The sequence below is a fragment of the Aythya fuligula genome, chromosome 12 (assembly GCF_009819795.1).
Source record: "Aythya fuligula isolate bAytFul2 chromosome 12, bAytFul2.pri, whole genome shotgun sequence".
NCBI classification, from domain to species: domain Eukaryota; kingdom Metazoa; phylum Chordata; class Aves; order Anseriformes; family Anatidae; genus Aythya; species Aythya fuligula.
In genome coordinates this window covers 2544053-2564684 of record NC_045570.1, presented here as the reverse complement: position 1 = coordinate 2564684, position 20632 = coordinate 2544053, and the positions used below count along the sequence as shown (strand labels likewise).

Here is a 20632-nt window from a genome sequence, read left to right as displayed (position 1 = left end):
GCTTTTGTTTTAGTGGTGCAGTTATACACACAAGCAGGACTAGCTTCCCTTTCCCTAAACTGTATTTTCTTTTGAATTACCAAACATCGCTAAAGATATTCTGAGGTATCACTGCAAAAAAAGACAAGATCATCTTGCTCGGTATGTTTAATCTCATACAAACCATGTAATAAGACTTAAAAAAAAAAAAATACCAAACAATCCCCTCACCAAACCTTTCAGGCCACAATTGTTCAGTCTTAGTCAAGACTGATCCTCTCTATGAGGAAATAAATCTGTTTTGCTTAACTCCTGGTTACAACTCCTTAAAGAAAAATATTTGATTAATTATGAGTACGTCTAAGATCATCTGTATGTTCAATTCTGCATTGGTGAGGAATAGTTTTGTGACAAGTCCATCAAATTTCTAATCCGTAAATTGGAGCGATGCATAAATCAATGGTCTAATACATGGATTAAAGTAAATACTATTTCCAACATGAAGTTAAATGCTTCAAATAGTGCAATCCAGGAAATCTTGTTTCAGTAACATAGGAAATGGAGAACTATTGCTCTTTCTTCTTTTCTTTTCTTTTCTTTTTTTTTTTTTTTAAACATGTGCTTTATTGTTTGGAATTCTCATACATCTAAAGTACCATTATAAGGAGCACCTGTAGGAAAATCAAACCTAGAAGCATGCACTTGAAAGTAAGGATTGTCTGTTATTAATCAAATATTTCATAGACATTGAAAATAAACCTCCTTTCTTAGCTTTACAGGATTGACCCACAAAATGCACATCTACCTTATCACAGTACATACAAATATTGTGGATGGACAATAGAAATCACCACTCTTCCATATGAGATGCATCAAGAACAAAGCGTTATTTCTTATAATGTCAGAAACATAAAAGGCACCATAATAGAATGTTAAAAACAAAACAAAACAAACAACAACAACAACAAAAAAAAACAACGCTTCAGTTTATGCCATTATATTTTGGTTTAAAAGTGTAAGAATTGTGGTCCTGACGTAAAACAAAAAGCCTTTGACACCTGTAAAGTATCATTAGAAACTTGTAAACCTTTACATTTTTCCAGAAGTATCAGGTGCAAATGCAAGGCAAATATAAAATCTATCGACTTATTAAATTACAAATACTACCCCAATGAAAAAGCTGTAGTTACAAAAATATAAAAAATATTCTAACTCCCATTGTTAGATTTTAGTTTCAATCTACAAGTTTCAATCTACAAGTCGAAAGCCAGATCTGATTTAGACACATTTCTAGACTAGGAAAGCGCTGTTTGTCATATTTTTAAATCAATGTTCTAACCTCTTACTACAGTTTTGCTTTATAAATTTGTTTTATTAGTGCATGTTAAGGATGCCAAGGGGAGAGTGCTAACAGATAAAAGCTTGCATTTATCAATGGATAGTAGCAATGTGAGTGTTCCCTGTCTGCTGTCCTCCCAGAAATCATTTCACCCATCACAGATGAAAGTAAATTTTTTTGTGAAATGTTTTTTCCCCAAGCTTCCATACATACATACTTTGTGTAGCAGCATGTGATTTTCATTTTTGAACCTGTGTCCACTGGTAGACGATTGAGAAGTGCTAAGTTTTTTCTCACAACCTTCTGTGAGGAGCAGTGAGAAGTATACCAACTGCCAATGCTACGTCATAGCCTAGCAGCTGCTGTAGCAAGGACAATTATTGTCAACATCTCTGTCTTCTACATGGTTTGGCACATCCTTTATCCATATCTTGATTCTCTAGCCCTTGGCTTTAGTATTACCTGGATCAGCATAGGATGCTGAAGCAGCTACAAAGGCAGCCTAACAAAGTGCTGGTAGACATTAAAATGAATTTACTTTAATCATTTAATGACTAGATGAAATGGGATATTCTTAATGAATAAACTCCATGAAATGCTGAGCCTAAGCCTGACAAATGTTAATGCTTTCATGGCTGAATACTGGAAGGAAGCTATGTTTCTTCAGTACTTTACCAGTGCTAGCAGAAGGCATCCAGCTTCCAACTCTAGGCAAACTGAAGCCTTCTTTCTCTGTTTTAGTGGAACTAGCATGGATTAGTGGAGTAATACAGCTGTACTCCTAGATGATTACTTGATTTAGCTGTGTTTTAATAAGAGTACAACAGTATATGAAGAAGAAGCTAATATTCCTCATTATGTTTCAGTTTTATACAAATAGGGTTCAAACAGACACCATATTCACTCCTGTGATCAAAACTGTATATTCACTCTGATTATGCTGTGATGGCAGGATTTCTTTTTAACAGAAGTTCAAAGGTATCTACATACATCTGCCAGTGATTTTTTTTAAATAAGCATGCTGTACCTACACGTTTAATCAGATCCAGAGAACACTTCATACTTAAAAACAAAAAAAGAAAAATCCAGTACCTTGTAGTACCTTGCAGTAGGCTTCTGAATTTTTGTTTAGAATTTTAAGATGGGAATCATGTTCCTAGCTAAACAATTGCTCCGAGCATTTCTGTCTTATAAAAACAACAACAACAACAACAACAAAAACACCTCCCCAAAAAACAGTAGTAGATGTCATGACCAACTCCTTTCCCCAGCCTGTTGAGTCAAAAGTTCAAGAATATAACTTCCAATCAAGGCACAAAATCATTTACTGACTCCTTCTTCCACCGTTCTCTTCTCATTTTCCCCTTCCTCTTGAAAGAAAAAAAAAAAAAAAGTTGGTGTAACAATGTCGTATATTAACAGACATTAAATTCAATTCAGTAAGTCTTAGCTGTATCTGAAATAAGTTCTGTCTATTTTGAATTTAGTTTAATTAGATGAACAGCACATTTTCAGCAGATTCTTGTTCATTTTCTGCGTTCACCTTGAAGTGGAGGGGATGGAGGAAAAAGCCACAGCAGTTTCATGCATATTTTTCAAGAAACTTTATGTGGAAGTCTTTCATTTTCTCCAGTAGGATCTTCAGCTTTTCTATTGGAGGAAGTATGGTCATTCTGAAAAATAATATTTAGAAGAAAAAATATATATCCAACATTGTCTTCAAAACAAACTGATGTGTAATCTTGACACAGATGTTGACTTATCTCAGGGCAATGCTAGTAATATGTAAATCTAAATATCTGTTTTGATGTGGTGCTCTATTTTTTTGCATTTATGCTTTAATCAAATATTAAACTGGAGCAATTAGTTTCCATTGGTTAATGTATAGGAATTACAGAACTTTTATTTTTTTTGCCGAGTGATACAAAACATTATCAGGAAGAAAAATCAGTGAGTCAGTTTCCATTTTGGTGGCAGTTATGTCAAATACTTTTTTGTTTAGTATGAAGGGCTGGTGATTATGAGTAGATGTACATTTCTTTCTGAATTGAAAATTTAAATACAATTTAAACAATGTAACATCCCACACTGCATGTTTAAGTCCCCCTTTTCCTTCAGCATAATCTGAAGATCACATTGAGTTATCAGCCTGTACACAAGAATTACAGAGGAAAAAAAACAAACAAACATTTTTCTACACATGTACAGGGATGGACTTGCAACAGCTTTTCCCTGGAGCTGCATGCACCCGGACATCTAACTCAGCTCTCTGTACTGCTGAACTTGCATAGCTAATGGTACCCTCTGTTACATTGCTTCAGACCAAACAAGACTAAATTCCATGATAAACTGCAGCTATCCGTGGCTTGATTCTAATAAAATGTTGTTTATTGGAAGCAAGAGCAATGGACTCTATATTCAGTTTTGGTATTAAAAGATTTAGTCCAATTTCTTGTTTCAGTAAACAAAGTAATTCAGTGTGTGTAGAGCAGATTTATAGGGGAAGGTACTGCGTCTTTCACATGATTTCTCCATATTGAAACACTGTTTAATTCCCCTCCGCTTATTAATGCCTTAGCCGACTTTAAAGCTTAGAGTATAAGCTACTAATTATTGTTTTTATTTGTGGAGAAGACATTTCCAATGTCAGTGTATAAAAATAGAATAAAGCTATATCAGCAAGCTGGGAAAACACTGTAAAAACCCAAACAGCTCATCTAGCAGATCAGGTCTGTTCAACAGAAAATGTCAGTAGAGTGAGACGACATCAATGTAAATAAGATTCCTTATATTTAGTCAGAAAATAAAGTATTGGGATGGTACTTAGTTTATTACAGTTCATTTGATTTTAAATCAACAGAAACTGTACCTGAAATGGTAGCTTCCTTCTCTTTGGCCAAATCCACTTCCAGGTACAACACAAATTCCAGTCTCTTCCAGAAGTTTCATGCAATATAGCATGTCGGGTGCCATTTTATGAGCCTAGTGGAGTGGATGCTTTGGAATTAATGAAGTCAAAATATTCCAAATAACTATAACTCATTTAATGACTTTTTTTTTTCCTGAAACCTTGTCTTGCATTGTTAGTTCCTATTTTAACTATTACTAAATACGTGAAGAACAATTCCTAATTATACAGTTCACACTTAATTAAAAAATGGTAATTCATGGAGGAGCAAGGGTAAAGAACCTACATAAAACACTTGCTTTGAAAGAAAGCTTCTAGATAATTTTGTTTTACTCCTTGACTGGCTTGTAGCTTTTTGTCAAAAGTCTCAAAATCGTATTTACAAAAATCTAAGCTACTGACATTTGACAAAATGAAATTAGAGCGGTGTGTTCCAGTTCTGTTAGCAGTTACTATTTTTTCCCTTGAATTATCTGCTGACTAGAAAGTCCCCTGATTAATAACTATGGAAGTACTTACATACATGCAGGTTATACACCTTGTCACAGAATCAGCAGAAAGAGCCCTGTTTTTGCCCTCAGCTACGTAGTTATAATTCCCTTTAAAAAATGTATGTTACATATTGGGTAATAGAGCTCCAGCTAGGAACAAGACTTGTCATTTAGTGATATAATTGACTGACCCCAATGAGGGGAAAAAAAAAAAAAAGCAAAAAAAAAAAAAGCAAAAAAAGCAATTGTGCAGAACTAGAATTGGTAAGACAACCTCCCTCTCTCTTTCCTATGCTTGCTGAATGTGGCTTCTTTACAGGGTCAGTAGTGTTCAGCTGGTCACAGTCCCAGGCACATAACCTGGCCCAACCTAGCCTGGGCAGGGGCAGCAATCTGGAATGTGCATGAGTCCAGCTACCTGTCTGTCCTGTGACTTTATTTAACACTACCCTCCCTGGTTAGCATTCTCAACCTGGATGTCTTACAAGCGTAGAGAAATGCTCTGTTTATTTTTTAAGTAAAGGTCGTGTTACATTTAAGATCATACATAGCCAATGAAGTCCTTTTTTTTACATGGCCTTACTCTACCTCTGGAATAAAAGTTCATCGTTAAAAGTAGCAGGCACAAGCATGTGAAGGTTAAAATGGACTGGAAAAAATGGATGACTGACCTTTGCCTCCTCAATGGCTTTGGCAGGGATAAAGATCCGTGGGAAAGCATACATAGCTCCTTGAAGTGGATTGCAGTGAACTCCTGGTACCTTGTTAAACATGTCTTCTGTCAGTTTTGCTTTTTTGGCAAGATTGTTCAAAACAGACTCCTTCTCCTGTTTAAAAGGAAGGTGTTCAGTTTGGCATATTTGAAGTGGCAGTAAAAATGCTAGAGAAAAAAGGGATGCTTCAAGGAGCCTACCCAGAATTAAGCATTTCTAGGACTCTGCTGAGCTTTCAGAACAAGTGATGCTCCTAAATCCAGTCTTACTTTTACAGCCAGCAATGCAAAAAAAGGCATTAGCAAGATATAACTATGAAGTGTTATAGATAGACAAAAACCTGCTCAAACCTCTATCTGCATGTCCTGTTCTTCCTTCTAAGCGTCCACCCTTGGCTATTTTCAGAGACCATGTTACCTGAACCTTTGGTCTGACTCAATACTGTAATTTATTAAGCCATATTTTGTTTCATTTGTACAGGTGAAAAAATATATGTATACTTTAACACAGAATGCCATATAGTTCAGTGTATAAAGGGATACCTAAGAACCAGGCTGAGTTTATAACTCTGTTTGAACTTATATTCCTCTTTAGATTTAGTAAAAGCAAATATATATATGTATTTTTTTCTTATGCTAAACACAGAAGAAAAGTTGAACTTAGCAGCAGAAGAGGTGATTTAATAATGCCTTCTTAGCTTTCCTTTGGCTCCTAAGCAAAAGAACCATAAAAGGAATAAAAAATATTTTTAAGGTAGATATATTCAGTTAATATAAAAACAAACAAAAAAACAACTGCATAGTTCTGTAAAATGAAGAAAAAGGCCTGGTCTCTATGCATATTTTGAGTTCACGGTGCACAGGATAGGTTTAGGAAATGTACAACAGAATAAGCATGTTATCACTGACCTTTATGAACTGTGAATAGGATTCTTCTCCAGGTACTGGAGGATTAACTACAATATCCATTGCTGCTTGTCCTGAGACTGGAGAACAAATGCGAACAGAAAGCAGCTTAACAAGCTGTCCTTTCATTTCTGGGTGCAAGTTAATGACCTCCATATAACCTCCTCTGTAGCCACATCTATGGAGTGAACAGAAAAGATCAGTTGGCCCCAAGTGTATATATGCACTTTTATATGTGTGTGTGTATGTGTATATATATATATACACACATACACACACATATATATAAAAAATACTGGAAAAGTGATGAAAATAATTGCAAAAGTGGCAAGAGAGTTAAGATCTTGCAATATGTAACACACGGGTGTTGAAACAGCTGCTATAGTCATTGTTCTAAGATGGCACTAAATACCATGCCATTAAGCTCTAGTATCCCATACAGGGAAAATAGCGTACATGTGGCTTCCCTGTTGGACAAGTTAACTATTAACATGGACTGTTTTCTCTTCAGAACAAGCACATACAGCTGTCACAGAATGCATTTAATCAGAACATTCTTTTTGTTCCATCTCTTCCTCTCCAAAACAACCAAACCCAAACAATTGTAATATTAAATGTCCTAGTGACATTAAATGTACTTAAGCTGTTCTGTTGGATTTTGGAGAGCCTCTTTTCCTTTATCACAGGTTTAGGACTGTAGGATTTCAGCTTTGTGGAACAGAGGCATTCGGTGTCTGAAATAAATACATTCATAATGTTGAACTATTCAGTACATTGAAAACCACAGGGCTAATTCATCACAGCTTAAATGTTTGTTTTCTTTTTCTTAACATTTTTTTAAATTAAAATCAGTAGAAGACACTGGATTACCTTCAGGTCACTAATGAAAAATGTCTGTCCAATCAGATTAACAGGGAAGGTGAAAAATTAAATTAAAAATTAAAATTAAAATGTTAAATGAAAACAGACTTACTCGCCCATGTATCCCTTAGATGTAGAGTGAAAAGAGGCCAGTTCAACATTGTTATAGTACTCAGGTCCCATCTCATACAGAATCTTTTTGAAGGAATGAAACTGGCATCCTTCAGAGTACACATTGTCCTGGTAAACCTGAACAGTCAGAAGACATTAATGTACTCTGTTCCTCCAGCTAACGATAAAAGACGGCCTTTTAGAGAGCCAGATCTGAACTGAAGAAACAGTTGTTACACTTGAAACTTAAGCCTTTAGAGGACACAAGGTTCTTTGTTAAGTAATAGTTACTGTAATGATGTGTTTTATCTCACGTAGCCATACTTAATAGTTTAGCCTTTGGAAAAACATTGAACTTCTTTATATAATTTACCCTTGACTTGTACATTTAAATTGATTTTCCTTCTGTTGCTTTCATTTTAAGTGCTCTGAAAATCACACAGGTTTTTAGGTCAGTTCTAGCAAAGTCTCTTCCTCGTGTTTCCTGCTTGTGTCCCCTACACTTTCTCTCTAGTTCAAATCCAGATCGAGCCACCTTTCATTAACCCCCCAATATTAATAATCTCATATGTTTGTCCATGTCTTTATATGATAATAGAGAATCTGTTCTTTAAAATGCACCACTACCACATATGGAACAAAGTTACATTTTTTATGCTTACTCTTAGCTCTGCTTTTGAGGGAACAGAATACACCCTTACCTCATCAGCCAGAAGAAAAAGCTTCTCTTCCCAAGCAAAGTGTATCACATCTTCAATGCACTTTCTGCTTTGCACCTGTCCTATAGTTTGATTTTTAAAGCAAGAAAAATAAAGTTAGTGGAGCATACAGACAAATCTTTTAGTGCAGACCTACTTAGACAACTACCTTTTCAATAAGATGCTCCTCTGTCTCAGAAAAGGGCTGTTGAATTTTAGAATACAATTCACTAAGTCTGAAATCGAGGAACATTTTTAGAGGTGTTATGGTTCAAGGCAACTTAGTCCATCCCAAACAAAGGAAGCATGAGCATCAGTAATTTACTAACAGTAGTCTGTGTATAAGTGATCATTTGAAATCCTCACACGTGTAATGATTGAACAGGTTATTTCACAATGCAGTTTAAGCACAAGTTTGACAGATAATTGCAAGGAGATGAATTATTGTGTTCCTGTTTGTGAGCCAAGCCACAGTAATTGACACTGTGCCTTCCTGACTCAAGTAAGATGTATTGACTCAAGCCAACTTTCTGCAGTGAGCTATGAATATATACACATAGATTTTTACTGCAGTTCACCTGACAAGCAACATAAAGACCACTTACGACTGTTTACAGTCATTTAATTTTATTTGTTACCTTCCATCCCCAAGCCACTAATAGTAATGCAAAATAATGTTAATAAACATGATGTGTATAATGATAACTGACAATTGTCTCGTCCTAGTAGTCTCAAATAGGTTGAAGAAAATGAATCTTATTTGAAAGTTTGATTTCTTTTAGCTTGGTGAAGGAGCCCTGGTCCTTCTGTATTTGTCACACTGTTTAAGGTTCCACTTGATCCCATGGAAGCCTTAGGATTTCTGCAGGAATATTGCTGAGATAGGAATCTTCCCACTGAGTCCAGCTCATGCAAGAATAGCTGCAACTCCACAGCTCAAACAAATCTGGAACAGTGCAAGCTAGTTTCTCACTAAGCAACCTCAACTGTGCAAAGAAAGAAATCTTTCCAAGAGGGGCAGTGCTTGCCACTGAGTTCAGAGTCATCTGCAGTCATTGCCTTACAGGCATCTTAGAGACGAGATCCTTGATACAGACCAAAAGTGACTGAAAGTCATTCCCCAGGACTGTAGAAGTTAAATGGAAGCAATGACTTCAGATGCGATGCAGTGAAGTGAACCTGCTCCCTTCTCTCTCCCCAAGTTGCTGGAATTCCATGATACCAAAAAGAAGTTTCTGAAAGTATGCTGTACCATCCTACATAAAGTACTGATCTCTAGAGCTCAGCTTTAAATATTTGATACGTATTTTGGATTTGCCTGCAATGTCAAATGAATGAAAGAGAAACAAAAAATGTATTAGAAAAACATCAATACAAACATCAATACAAGAAAACCACTACAGACCTGTGGGATTTCCTGGGTTGATGATGCAGAGGACTTTTGGATGGCAATATGCCTTAGCTTCATTCAAGGAGCGGCGAAGTTCATTCACATCTAGAGACCAGCAATTTTCTTCATCCAAATAGTAGTTCACCTGGATGGCACCGAGTTCAGATATGGCTGCTGAATATAAGGGATACTGTGGTATAGGGATCATCACTCCTGTTCGGGATTTTCCACCTCCTGAGACCAGGATCTTTAGAATTGTCTGGGGAAAAAGTAGGGAAAAAAAAGTCCTAAGTCAGAATTATTAGTATACTCTAGAATATGTTGTTGATCTTTCTTCTTAAAAGAATCTAGAGTTAAGATAGATTTCTAAAAGCTGACGGTCCTTTCCTTACATCAAAGAGTGTGTTTTTTTTTCAAGTGAAGTTACTGACTGGGTAAGAATGGTCTAACTGAGCTTCAGAGAATTCCTCTGCATGTCACAGCTCCTGAACATGATGTCTGATCAACTTCAAAATGTAGAAAAAAAAATTCTGAGCACAAGGCTAGAGGAAAACTTGGAAAAAGGAATATCTAGATCATGAGTATATGTTTGTTTTAGTTTTTGGTTTTTTTTTTACTGTGCTCAATTACAGTTAGAAGCAAAGAAGCCTCAGCTAGTTGTTGCTCATTGCCTTCCACTCGTATTGTCCCAGTGAACACAAGAGGCCAAGAAATAAAACCAAAAATTAGCACTGGGGCACATGGAGGTTCTCCTTAGTAATGGGAGACCTGTTTCAGATTAGGAGCAAAAGTGGCCAGGTGGCACCAAAGCTAGAGACTGGCATTATGCTTTCATGTTCAAGAAATACGAGAGAGCAAAAGTCTGCATATCTTAGGATGCATTATATGCACATCTTATGCATTATATGTAATTTATGCCCAGAAAACACAGGCAGAAATGGAATGCTTGTGCTAAGATAAGTCCAGAGGATTTACCTGTTCCCAACAGCTGTGTGTCTGTGTAGGCTTTTTATGTGTGAATTAGATAAAAGAGTACGTTTGGTGTGGGCAGGGGAAAGATTTCTTGCCTTTAGAATCCATGGAGAACTGAAGTACAGGTACAATCAGAGCAGGCATCATTACCAACATGTTATTATAGTGTAAAAACAGAAATAGCACTTCAGATGTAACAGCAGTACCCTTTAAGTTTCCCAGGCTTCTGGAACAAAATCTGCCTTTCTGTGCCTCTCATCACATACTCACTCAGTTGCTAAGCTAATGATTTATAATCAACATCATTTTATACCCACCACTAGTTTAAAAATACCGAGCATCCAACAAATGTAATCAGGAATTAAATGCAAAATTTAAAATAAAGTCTTTAATACTCTGTGTCCCCCATGTTATGGAACAATGGTTGTTCTATCCTTGGAAGTTCCAAATAATGAGACTCTTTGTACTGCTGACATTTTACCAATGGCAAAATCAAACAAGCATGGTATGGATTTGATGCACTATGCCAGCTACAAGCTGCCAGTATAACACTCGGCATTGGAAACTCTAGAAAGCCAATTCTCTAAAGTCATGAGGAGAGCTGTTTATGTCTGAACATTGCCATTCTGAACTCTGCCACTAGATGTCATTTAAAAACAACAGCAAGCTTTAACAAACAAGTCTGCCGTAAATAAATATATAAATAGATAAATAAATAAATAAGGCAAAGAATTATTGGTTGATGTAATATCAGCAAACGTGCCTGTGTAAAGTAAAAGTCTAACAGAGACAGTTATTTCTCTTAAATGATTACCATCTTTGAACATTGGTTGAAGCCAACACCTAGTTTCTCCCAAAGATAGCTATTGAAATGGATCTTTGTGATTTTCACTGGCATTAATCTGCACTAGCAGAGTGTTTATTAGGAAGAAGAGCTCCCAAGACTTCTCACCTCTTTGCCATGGATTGATTGACCTTTAGTGCTTAATGCATTCTAACTATGGAGGACATCATTCAGTCTTAGTGGTCTGTCTCCTATATTTATATTGTAGTGTGTATGTAACTTACACTGCCTATACAAAAGGTACTGGTCAATATATATTAAGAGACTCCATGGGTCTGTTACTTAGCTGGCACCTTAAATCCTCATAATTGGGTGTATTTGTTATCAATTCAGTTTGACTTCAGTATCTATTAGATCAAACTCACAAGAATTTGTGAGACCAGATGTTCAACAGAGATCAGTATTTCTGAAGGTAACTAATGACATATAATTTATACCAGGAAGAGACAGGTTTAATTTTAACACTTACAGCAATGCCATCACTTGCCCCAGTGGTAAGATATATGTTATCTGGATCTGCAGGAACTCCTCCATCTCTTCTTTCAATATATGAAGCAACATCTTCACGGATGCAATTTATTCCTTGACTGGCACTGTAAGCTCCTGTGAAAAAGAGAATGAGATGAGAGTTGTGTACAATGAACGTCAGATTTGCTGTTTGCTAGAAAATCCCCTGAGCTGGTGGTATATTATTTTTTTTTAATATGAGGGCTTTGGATCCCTTTTTTTTGCTTTCCAAAGAGCATGAAAGGGAGTTGGATTGTTGGTAGAGCAAAAGCATTTATTTGGGATGAGACAAATACAATAATTATCACTAACATACAAAAATAATAAATTTAATAAAAGTAGGCTTTAAAGGCTACTTTGCAAACTGGGTCAGCAATCCCATTTTTACTTTCTCCCAGTTGCTTTCATTATGCTGAAAGCCATTTCAGGTCAGTCACAATTATTTAAGTAATGGGAACAAAGAACAGGGGTGGCATGTGCAATAGGAGAGAAAATAACTTCTTAAAAATTCATGACAAAAATAAGATTTTTATTTGCAATATGAAAAGAACATGAAACCATTTCTTCCCAGTCTGAAAAGCAAAAAAATCCTGAACTGCTTCCCTCTCCCTCCACAGCAACTCCCTCAACCATTTGCAGTTACCTGTAGCAGAAACATCTAGTATCACACCAGTACACAAGGCTTGTGAAGTTTACAGAGCATAACTAATAATCTAATAAAGTAAGATTTTAGATGCTGTGTGCATCATTGCTGAGCGTGTGCAATGAGTAAACAGTAAAAACAAGTCTAAGCCTAAGTGAGGAATGGATTCAAGCTATGAGGCCTAAGGCTGATGGATGGTGAAGTGACAAATGTACATGTAGTTTAGAACACTGTCATGAACCTGCAGAGTCTTCTCTGCCTTTTGGGTGGAGTGGAATAATTGTGCCTGACTTAACTCTTATCGCTCAGTTATATCCTATAAGTCAGCCTAATAATACTTCTGTAGCAGCGCAATTTACAAAGACAAAGAACCTTTGCAAGTACTGTGCAACTGTATGGCACCAAGTGGCTATTCAGGGCACAAAGTTCCCTGATGTCCTAAAAATTGACTTTCACACAACAATAATCTATATTGGGTTTGTATAAGGGTCTTCTACCGCAGCAAGGAAGCCCCTGTTAAAGAGGGGAACAAAGCTAAGCTATCATCCTGTTTTGTGCTCCTTTGAAGGCTGAGTCTCAGTGGGAATATACAGAAGACCTGAATTCAATTTTCAGGCCTATACTTGATTGTACTCAGTTGGTAACTTTGACTAAAACCCATTAGTTTTCACTGTGGCATGCAGATAAATTAAAAAACAAACAAACAAACAATTGAAACCCGTCAAAAAAAAAAAAAAAAAAAGTCAAAAGAATCCCAGAGTATTTGAACACAATAGAAGTTGAGGATGTGTCTGAGCCATCACATGTGGTCTGGGAGAATGAGACTCAATGCTACTAGGAGGGTTTTGCCAAATGAATGTTCATTAGAAGTGAGGTTATTTTAGTTCATACCCAGAAGTCAAGTAATTCATATTAAATTTGCAATTAATAGATTTAAGCAGGCCAATATAGATGCAAATACACCACTACATAACATATATAGATTAAACATATATAGATAAAGCTTAAACATATATAGATTGCAAAATCACTTCTGTGTTGAACTGAAAAATGTTTTAGAAGTTATTTAGAACACAGCACTTAAAGCTACGTGGAAGGATCAGTTTTTGACTTCTGATTTTTTCCAAGAAAGCAAATTCCTCTGTCTCGGCCACAGAAAGCAGCAACAGGTTTTCAAACTGTCAGTGAAGTGCTTGGAGTCAGCGCCACGCAGCTGCAATTTCACTCAGGCTGCGTATTTACGGAGTGCTGTACAGAGGCTGGTGGGTACCTGGGGCCGAGAGCGGGGGCTGATAGATGGTACTGGAGAGACGGGTGGAGAGGAAGTGTAAACCAGTAGAGTAGATCAATAAGGTCTACAGTGTTCTTGGTTTTAGGGAATTCAGAGGGACAGATGTTCTTGGTACATACCATAGCAGGGAAAAAAAATATCATCCAAGACTGCAGTTTCTGACTTACAGAACTTACATTTATCCACTGAAATTAAAAGGGTGTATTCAGAATGTTGTGAATGTTTCAGGCCTACTTCTGTGCCTACTAAGCTAATGCAAATTACTTGAAATACGTGATGATCTGCTGAAAGAGAGATTTTGTACAGGATCACATATTTCTGAAATATCATACAAGGCTAAATTCCATTCTGCTTAATCCAGAAGTGTGGGACCAAGACTCAGCATTCTGAGAGCTCTTATTACACCCCTAAACTTGAAAATCACCACCAAAAATGACTGATGAAAAATTCGGTTATATCCCCAGTAACTTTCACATGACAACCAGTATCGTGTTGATGAGTTGTTCCTGAGTGAGCTACGAAAGGATTTCATGGAGTCAGAGTAATTTCTCCGTTTTGGTAACTGTATTTTTTATGTTCTCTGTATAGAAACAAAACCAATGCAAAGAAGGCAAGGATAGAATACATTCTATATTAGGCTGTGTTGTTCGGAATAGTCTAAGGCTGAAATACTGCTAATATAACCCCTAATTAGGTTTTGTTTACTTTATTAAGTTTCACCTACCCTAAAAGTATGCCAGAGCAAATAGCCACTGCGATCACAAAGATTAAGAAATACGCCAGTTAATCTCAGATGTACTCTGAAATGTCACTGTTCACTGGTTTTTGGACCTGAAAGAAGGTAGTTTGGTGTGCCAGACTCTTTGCCCTACCCTGTAGCTGTAACACAGCCTTCACAGTAGAATTTTTAGTGACATTTCCCAGATACAAGCAGACATCACAGCTGATAGAGGAGAAGCAATTTGTCCCTTCTATTTTCTCTCTGCTGAATTTGCAACGTTTGTACTTATTTGGGCGTAGATTATATTTGTACTCTTGTGGGAGCACTGGTTGAAGAACAGAGTTCTTTAGTTCTTTTTGGGGTTATTTTGCCTTGGAGAAATGGGGTTCTGATATCTTCAGCTGGAACTATCTGGGATAAATAAAAAGCTACCATGTTCTGAGTGTGCTCTTCCCTCTTTGCAGAGCATTATCACCTTGGTATGCGTGTTTCAGATACCCCAGCTCATATCCTGGCAAACATATTTGTGCAGTTGGTTCAAAATGAAGGTACAGGACTGTGAGCTGGATCAGCTGAGATGACATAAAGTTTGTTGATCCCACCACTACAGTGACTGCATACTTCATGGCAGGGAGAGGAAACATCTAGAGTTGATAAAATTGTAAACAGCCCCTCCTAGGATCAAGCAGGAGACATAGCTGTCAGTTCAGGTCTAACAGATGTCAGAAGATGCCTAAAAGACATTTTTTATAGAAATAGCACTCTGCAACACTTTTCTGGTAGAAAAAAGCTCAGCATTATGTTTATGGTTATGCCTAGAAAGTGTTGTAGTGAGGACCCTGTGAGTGTGTAATCTTTATCTTGCCCTCTTCTGTGACAAGTCTTGTAAAAAATTGCACCGTTACTGCTTATCAGTGGGCTGCACCGAATCTCCTCCTATCATTTTGCCCTAGGCCATCTCCCATTTGTCTTGTAATCATATAGAACAAGATTAGGAAATTTCAGTACTGCACATATTGAAACTACCTTAGTTGATTCTATTGCACATAAGAGCAACTGAAACAGATGCTTACCTAAGCTGTTACCTCCACAACCCTGCAAGATCCGTCTGGCTCGCTTTTTTGCATCTTCTGGAAAACTTGGGCTGTCCAGCAGGTTTGGGTATGTGCACAGTGCCACAACCTAGAGTGCCAAGAAAGCTGTAAATTTGCCACTGCTCAATGGTTATTTCAAGTTGGTAACATTACTGTTAACTTTCCTTGGACATGAAGATCACAACTTAACTTTTTAAAGCTAATTTAAAACAAAGGCTGTTGATGAAGGGTTTGCAGTTGTTTCTTTATGGGTAGTGCTTATAGAAGTGAAGAATCTTATCAGGTTCCAACTTCTGCTACTAAAAGCAGTTATAGAGGTATTAACTCTTTGAATTACAGATGGTAAAGATTGGAGTCAAAGTGAGATCTGCGTAGTGCAAACGCAGCGAAACAGTTCATTATTCAGAATAGGAAATCTGTAAATAGCTCTGTCCTCCACTCTTTGTGTATTACTAGCCCACTTTATTGACAAGAAATAAAGAGTATAAATATGGAGCAGAACTGAAAAATGTGATCAGAGTTTTAAGTCCCAATTTCATGTTCTGCAATCCTTCCCCAAAATAACTTACAGTTATTATCAATATGAAGTTGTGAGAAATAATTAAAAAAGAAGTGGTGGTGTAGAACGTAGTAAAAGTAGAAACAGCACCTAGCAGAATTAAATTTTTGAAGAAATGTAAGACAAATCTAGAGGCCTTGCTTGAGATCAGCTTTGATTTGCTCCAGTCTCTCTCATGTTTACGTTCACATGGTGTAATATGGATTGGCTGTTGTCATCTTGTGGGCAAGTGACTGAAGAATTAAACTGAATGCACATGCAGTCATGGGGAAGAAGGATTTCCCATTTACCCAGTATTTTATTTAATAATATTGGATCTGAATTAATTTGAAAGAAGCTCTGTTTTTTCTAGCTTGTATAGCTCAGTTTTATAATCTTGGCACATGGACCCCCAGATTTATACGGCTTCAGTTTGGCCTCTGAAATTCTCTGAATTTATAGTATTATAGGCTCATGATTTTACATGTGTGTGTAAGGGATGTTCAGAAACTGTTTTTACTTGTAAGCTTTTTATTTAAAGAGTATAAAAATACTTTTATTAAATAACACAGTAATATAAAATTTGAGTAGTATAAAAATAGTATTTATTGAAATACCATAGTGGGTGGTGGTTTTTTTTTGTTTGTTTGTTTGTTTTCCCCCAGCACACTGCTGCAAAATCAGGAGTAGTACAACTAGTTGCACCCAACTGCAAGCAGATTTTAAGTATACTGTCAGATGAAGAAAAGCTTTTTTTTTTTTTTCCTTAAGAACAATTGCTATCTTTTCTAAAGTGCATTACTGATAACAAATGTGCTGAATGATAATATAGAAGTATCAGGAGAAAGGATGGATGGGCAATGATCTCAAAAGTAAGGAAAGCTACTGTGTTAGTTATAGGACTTCTAGCAGAAATCCAAACTTGTAATTCTTTATCAAAGGCTTACAAGTATAAATGCATGTAAGGAATCATTAATATTAGTAAGAGAGTCAAACATGTTAAGGTATTCTTCATAATATAATCAAAAAAAGCAACAATAATATTTTATTATATTCTTACCTGACGAAGGAAGGTGATTGGCCTCTGTCCCATTGCATGTGCATCTCCAATGTTGGCTTTAATTACTTCAGTAAAAGGTTTTTTGATTCCCTAGAAGGAGAAAATTCACAATGGGCTGTTAGGGCTGAAACAGATGATAAAGAATTCCTTTTTGTCATATGGCTGTAAGTAAACAGTGCATAATCTCAGAAAAGAAAGAAGTTTAAAGCTTAATGCATTTCTTTACAATAGCAGATCATAAATGCTTTATAGAAATGATGCTGTGACACAGTTTTAAATGACTGATAGTCTTTTTTTTTTTTTTTTTTTTTTTTGTTAAAGTGTTTGTTCATTTTTCTGCTAGCTGTAAGTAAGAGATTGACTTGCCTGGCAACTGCAGTGTGAGGTAGAAAAGCTGAAAGAAAGGCTTTCTGAATTGCCAGCATGAGAACAACTTGTTTGATACACCTGAGGGCAGGAGGGATCAGTCAAGAAGCTAAAAAGATTTGAGAATATTTGAGAAATCCACCAACAACAGAGACCTTGAAGCCTTTAGTTCTTATTAGAATTTGCTTATACACTGCTTGCTTATTTATTTTCTGACTATTTACATTAATTATGCATTATGTTATGTCCCCTACGTTACCATATACAGATGTTTCATCATAAGGAACTCTATGATAAACAGCAAAAGTGCTAAATAGTCACCATGAATACTTAAACGCTTCTTAATTTCTGAAATCTGACCAGACAGCTGTTTTACCAGCGAGGAATTGAATAGATCAAGAGAACAGAGGGAAAACAGTTGCAGAATGTTGGTTAGCCACCACAGCTCTTTAAAATGGCAATTAAAAAAGGAAAAATGGTCAGCAACTGCCCGGTAGAAAAAACACCATTGATTTAAGTAAGAAAGATTAACTGAAAGTAAAGGTCAACATAAAGACTAAATGAGCAAGGTAAGAGCAATTTTATAGCTTTTCTAGTGTAACTTTGGGTATGAGAAATGGTAGGGAAGCCTTCAAACCATGACAGGATTTTCATGCAGACTAATGAGCTGCAAAATTATACTGCCTATGTGTTGGCCTGCAGTGACAGATCAGAACCCAGATATGCAAAGATAACAATGACCAAAATATTAGAATTCACCAGGGTTACAAATTCCAAGGTATGCCAAAATTTGGAGGCATAGCGTGGCTAACAGCTTATTCTAGATAATGTGTTTCAAATTCTCTCTGTGGATCCAGTTCAAGGCATATATAACTGAGAACATTTAGTTTTTCATTTGTTTGTTTGCTTTGTTTTCATTTGCAATTAAATAGGTGGCATTAAGACAAGACAATTGAACTTATAGGATCCTGACTTAGCAGGGTCAAAGCATTTTACATGGCCTTAAATTTGGCAGGAATTGAAAAGTGGTTCACTTAAAATAATTGAAAGTGACTCATTGATTACATCAAGTCATTTGCTTTTATGTTTGCTGATATAAATGAGTGCCTAAATAAGAGCTGCATTTCAATCTTAAATTACAGACTAGGAACAGAGATTCCAGATAAAGATTACAGATATTTGAGGCTGAAGTTCAGCATTTTCTGAGTAATGCAAATGGTTAGAAATAAGTTTTCTTCAATCAGTGTCGACTGATAGCATAATCATTTCACTCTCATTTATGAATAAGAAGGTAAAGAAGAATAAGAAACATGTAGAAGGAGACTGAGTTCAGTCTGAATGAAATTAAGAAAGATTCCTGCACATCTTAATTCTGTTTGGTTCTTCTTATGGTAGACAGAATCTGGCTCACTAGACTTGCACACTAATACAAATGTGTTAAAGAATAAGGGATGATATTTTCTTTGCCCTGAGTTAGGGTATTGTCTAAAAAAGCATAACAGTTCCCAGCAATAAGCAGAAAGAGATTTTCTTTTCCCACCAGATTAAAAACAGAACAAGCAAAAGCCCTAACACATAAATTTAGTACATTAGCCAAACCAGATGGTTTTTGCACACAAATACTATTGTGGTCTTTCACAGCAACACTCTCCTCCTTCCCTGCCAACAGGTACTTGTTTTTGTTTGCTTTAGTCATCTTAGAACATAGTCATGTGTCTGCGGACACTGTGTGCCATTGAAAATATTCCATGGGACTGGTTCAGGAAGAAGGCTTTTAAATGGAAAATGCCACGTAAGCAGACACAAAGCTGGCGTACCAATCTTTTAATAAAGCAATTGGCAATTACTTGCCCTTGTATCTTTTAAAAAGTGCCCAGAAGACTTTTCTCTCTGCCAATGACTCAGCTTGTAGTTGAAGAAAGCAGGGGAGCTGGGAGGAGTTAGTGAGGATCACCGTGTATCTGTTTTGTCAAGTAATATCTCCTGCTCTGCAATGGTAACTTGAAAACAAACATGCCCACTGAAAACACTGGAAGGTTTTGTTCTCTGTTCCTGGCAAACGCACCTCTTTGAGAATCTGGTTGCATGAAACTGCAATGACACCTTTATAAACAGGTCCTTGGACAAAAATCAAAGCACGTGTTTCAAAATAGAACCTTTATCGCCACTCTGAAAGTTTGGGGGAGAATTGTAAAAAGGCAATTATGAACAGCTCTAATTGAAATGATTGGGTTAGACATACACATGTAATAGATGAACATAACACACAGTGAGCTGAAGGCGTACACGGCCTTCTGAGATGAGGGTAGCCAAGTAACACAAAGAGCAAAGCCTTAAAATAATCTCTCTAGCATTCCTGCGGCACTGCTTTTGTACAAAACGTGTACTAGTCAAATTCTTCGGGGTAATAACAACATCGGCAAGGCTTGCTAAAGCGGTGAAGGTGGGGAGCAGTATCTGAAATCCTAGAAGCAACCATGCCAGATGCTTCATTCAAAGCAGAAATCAATCCTCACGGTGACAAGGGAAGCTGTGAACAGCAAAAAGCCTCACTTGAATTGCTAAGCTGTTCCCCCTCCCCGATATTAAGTCGTAAGTTAAGAAATAAGAGCAAAACACGCAGAAGGCGCTGGAAGCATCGCCGCATCGGGATGCTCCCTCAGCACCCGGCAGCTTCATCAGCACCCGGCCGCGGTGCGGGGCTCGGACGGGGCCGGGGGCTGGCGGAAAAGCCCCGAGCGGCCCCGAGCGGCCCCCAGCGGCTCGCTGCCGGCCGGGGCGCTGCTCGGCCCCGGGGCTCGCTGCGGGGAGGGCGGCCCCGGCCCCGGCGAGCCCCCCGGCGCCCCAATCAGCGGCGGCGGCGGCGGAGGAGTGCCCCGGGGGCCGGGCAGGGCCGGGCCGGCGGCGGGGCCGCCGGGGAGAGGTCGCCCCGCCGCCCCCGCCTCACCTTGCGCAGCTCCTTCTCGATCTCGCCGGCCTTGAGGACGATGGGGCCCCGCACCGCGTACTCCACCGCCTTCACGTAGGGGTTCATGGACTCCAGCGTCAGGATCTTCTCCCGGCTCGCCTTCTCGTTGAGCTTCACGGCGGAGGCCTCGGCGGCGCTGCTCCAGCTCGCCGCGCCCTCCCGAGCCGGCTGCGGGAGCCGGGGCCGCCGCTCCCCGCCGCCGCCGCCGCCGCCCCCGGGCCGGGCCGCGCCGC

The 20632-nt window shown here is 37.8% G+C and overlaps 1 protein-coding gene across 1 annotated transcript; it reads right to left on the bottom strand.

Annotated features, from left to right (window-relative positions):
• Positions 1-576: 576 nt before the first annotated feature.
• Positions 577-20539, bottom strand: GPT2 (glutamic--pyruvic transaminase 2). Its single transcript, XM_032195501.1, has 12 exons — positions 20379-20539; positions 17066-17155; positions 15447-15555; positions 11681-11814; positions 9411-9654; positions 8009-8088; positions 7309-7445; positions 6339-6513; positions 5389-5544; positions 4188-4300; positions 2862-2991; positions 577-2688 (listed from the first exon to the last, which is right to left on the bottom strand). Exons 1-11 carry the CDS (start codon positions 20463-20465, stop codon positions 2901-2903), a joined length of 1416 nt encoding a protein of 471 aa, XP_032051392.1. The 5' UTR covers positions 20466-20539; the 3' UTR covers positions 577-2688; positions 2862-2900.
• Between the last annotated feature and the right edge of the window lie 93 nt (positions 20540-20632).

What these genes read in the sequence shown, in the direction of transcription:
- GPT2 (XM_032195501.1), bottom strand. Translation starts at nt 20,465, where the DNA reads ATGAACCCCTACGTGAAGGCGGTGGAGTACGCGGTGCGGGGCCCCATC. An exon ending in TTGTGGAGGTAACAGCTTAG is followed by an intron (nt 11,815 to 15,446) that starts GTAAGCATCTGT and finishes TCTTTTTCACAG; the next exon opens with GAGCTTACAGTGCCAGTCAA. An exon ending in GAAGGAAGCTACCATTTCAG is followed by an intron (nt 2,992 to 4,187) that starts GTACAGTTTCTG and finishes ATTATTTTTCAG; the next exon opens with AATGACCATACTTCCTCCAA.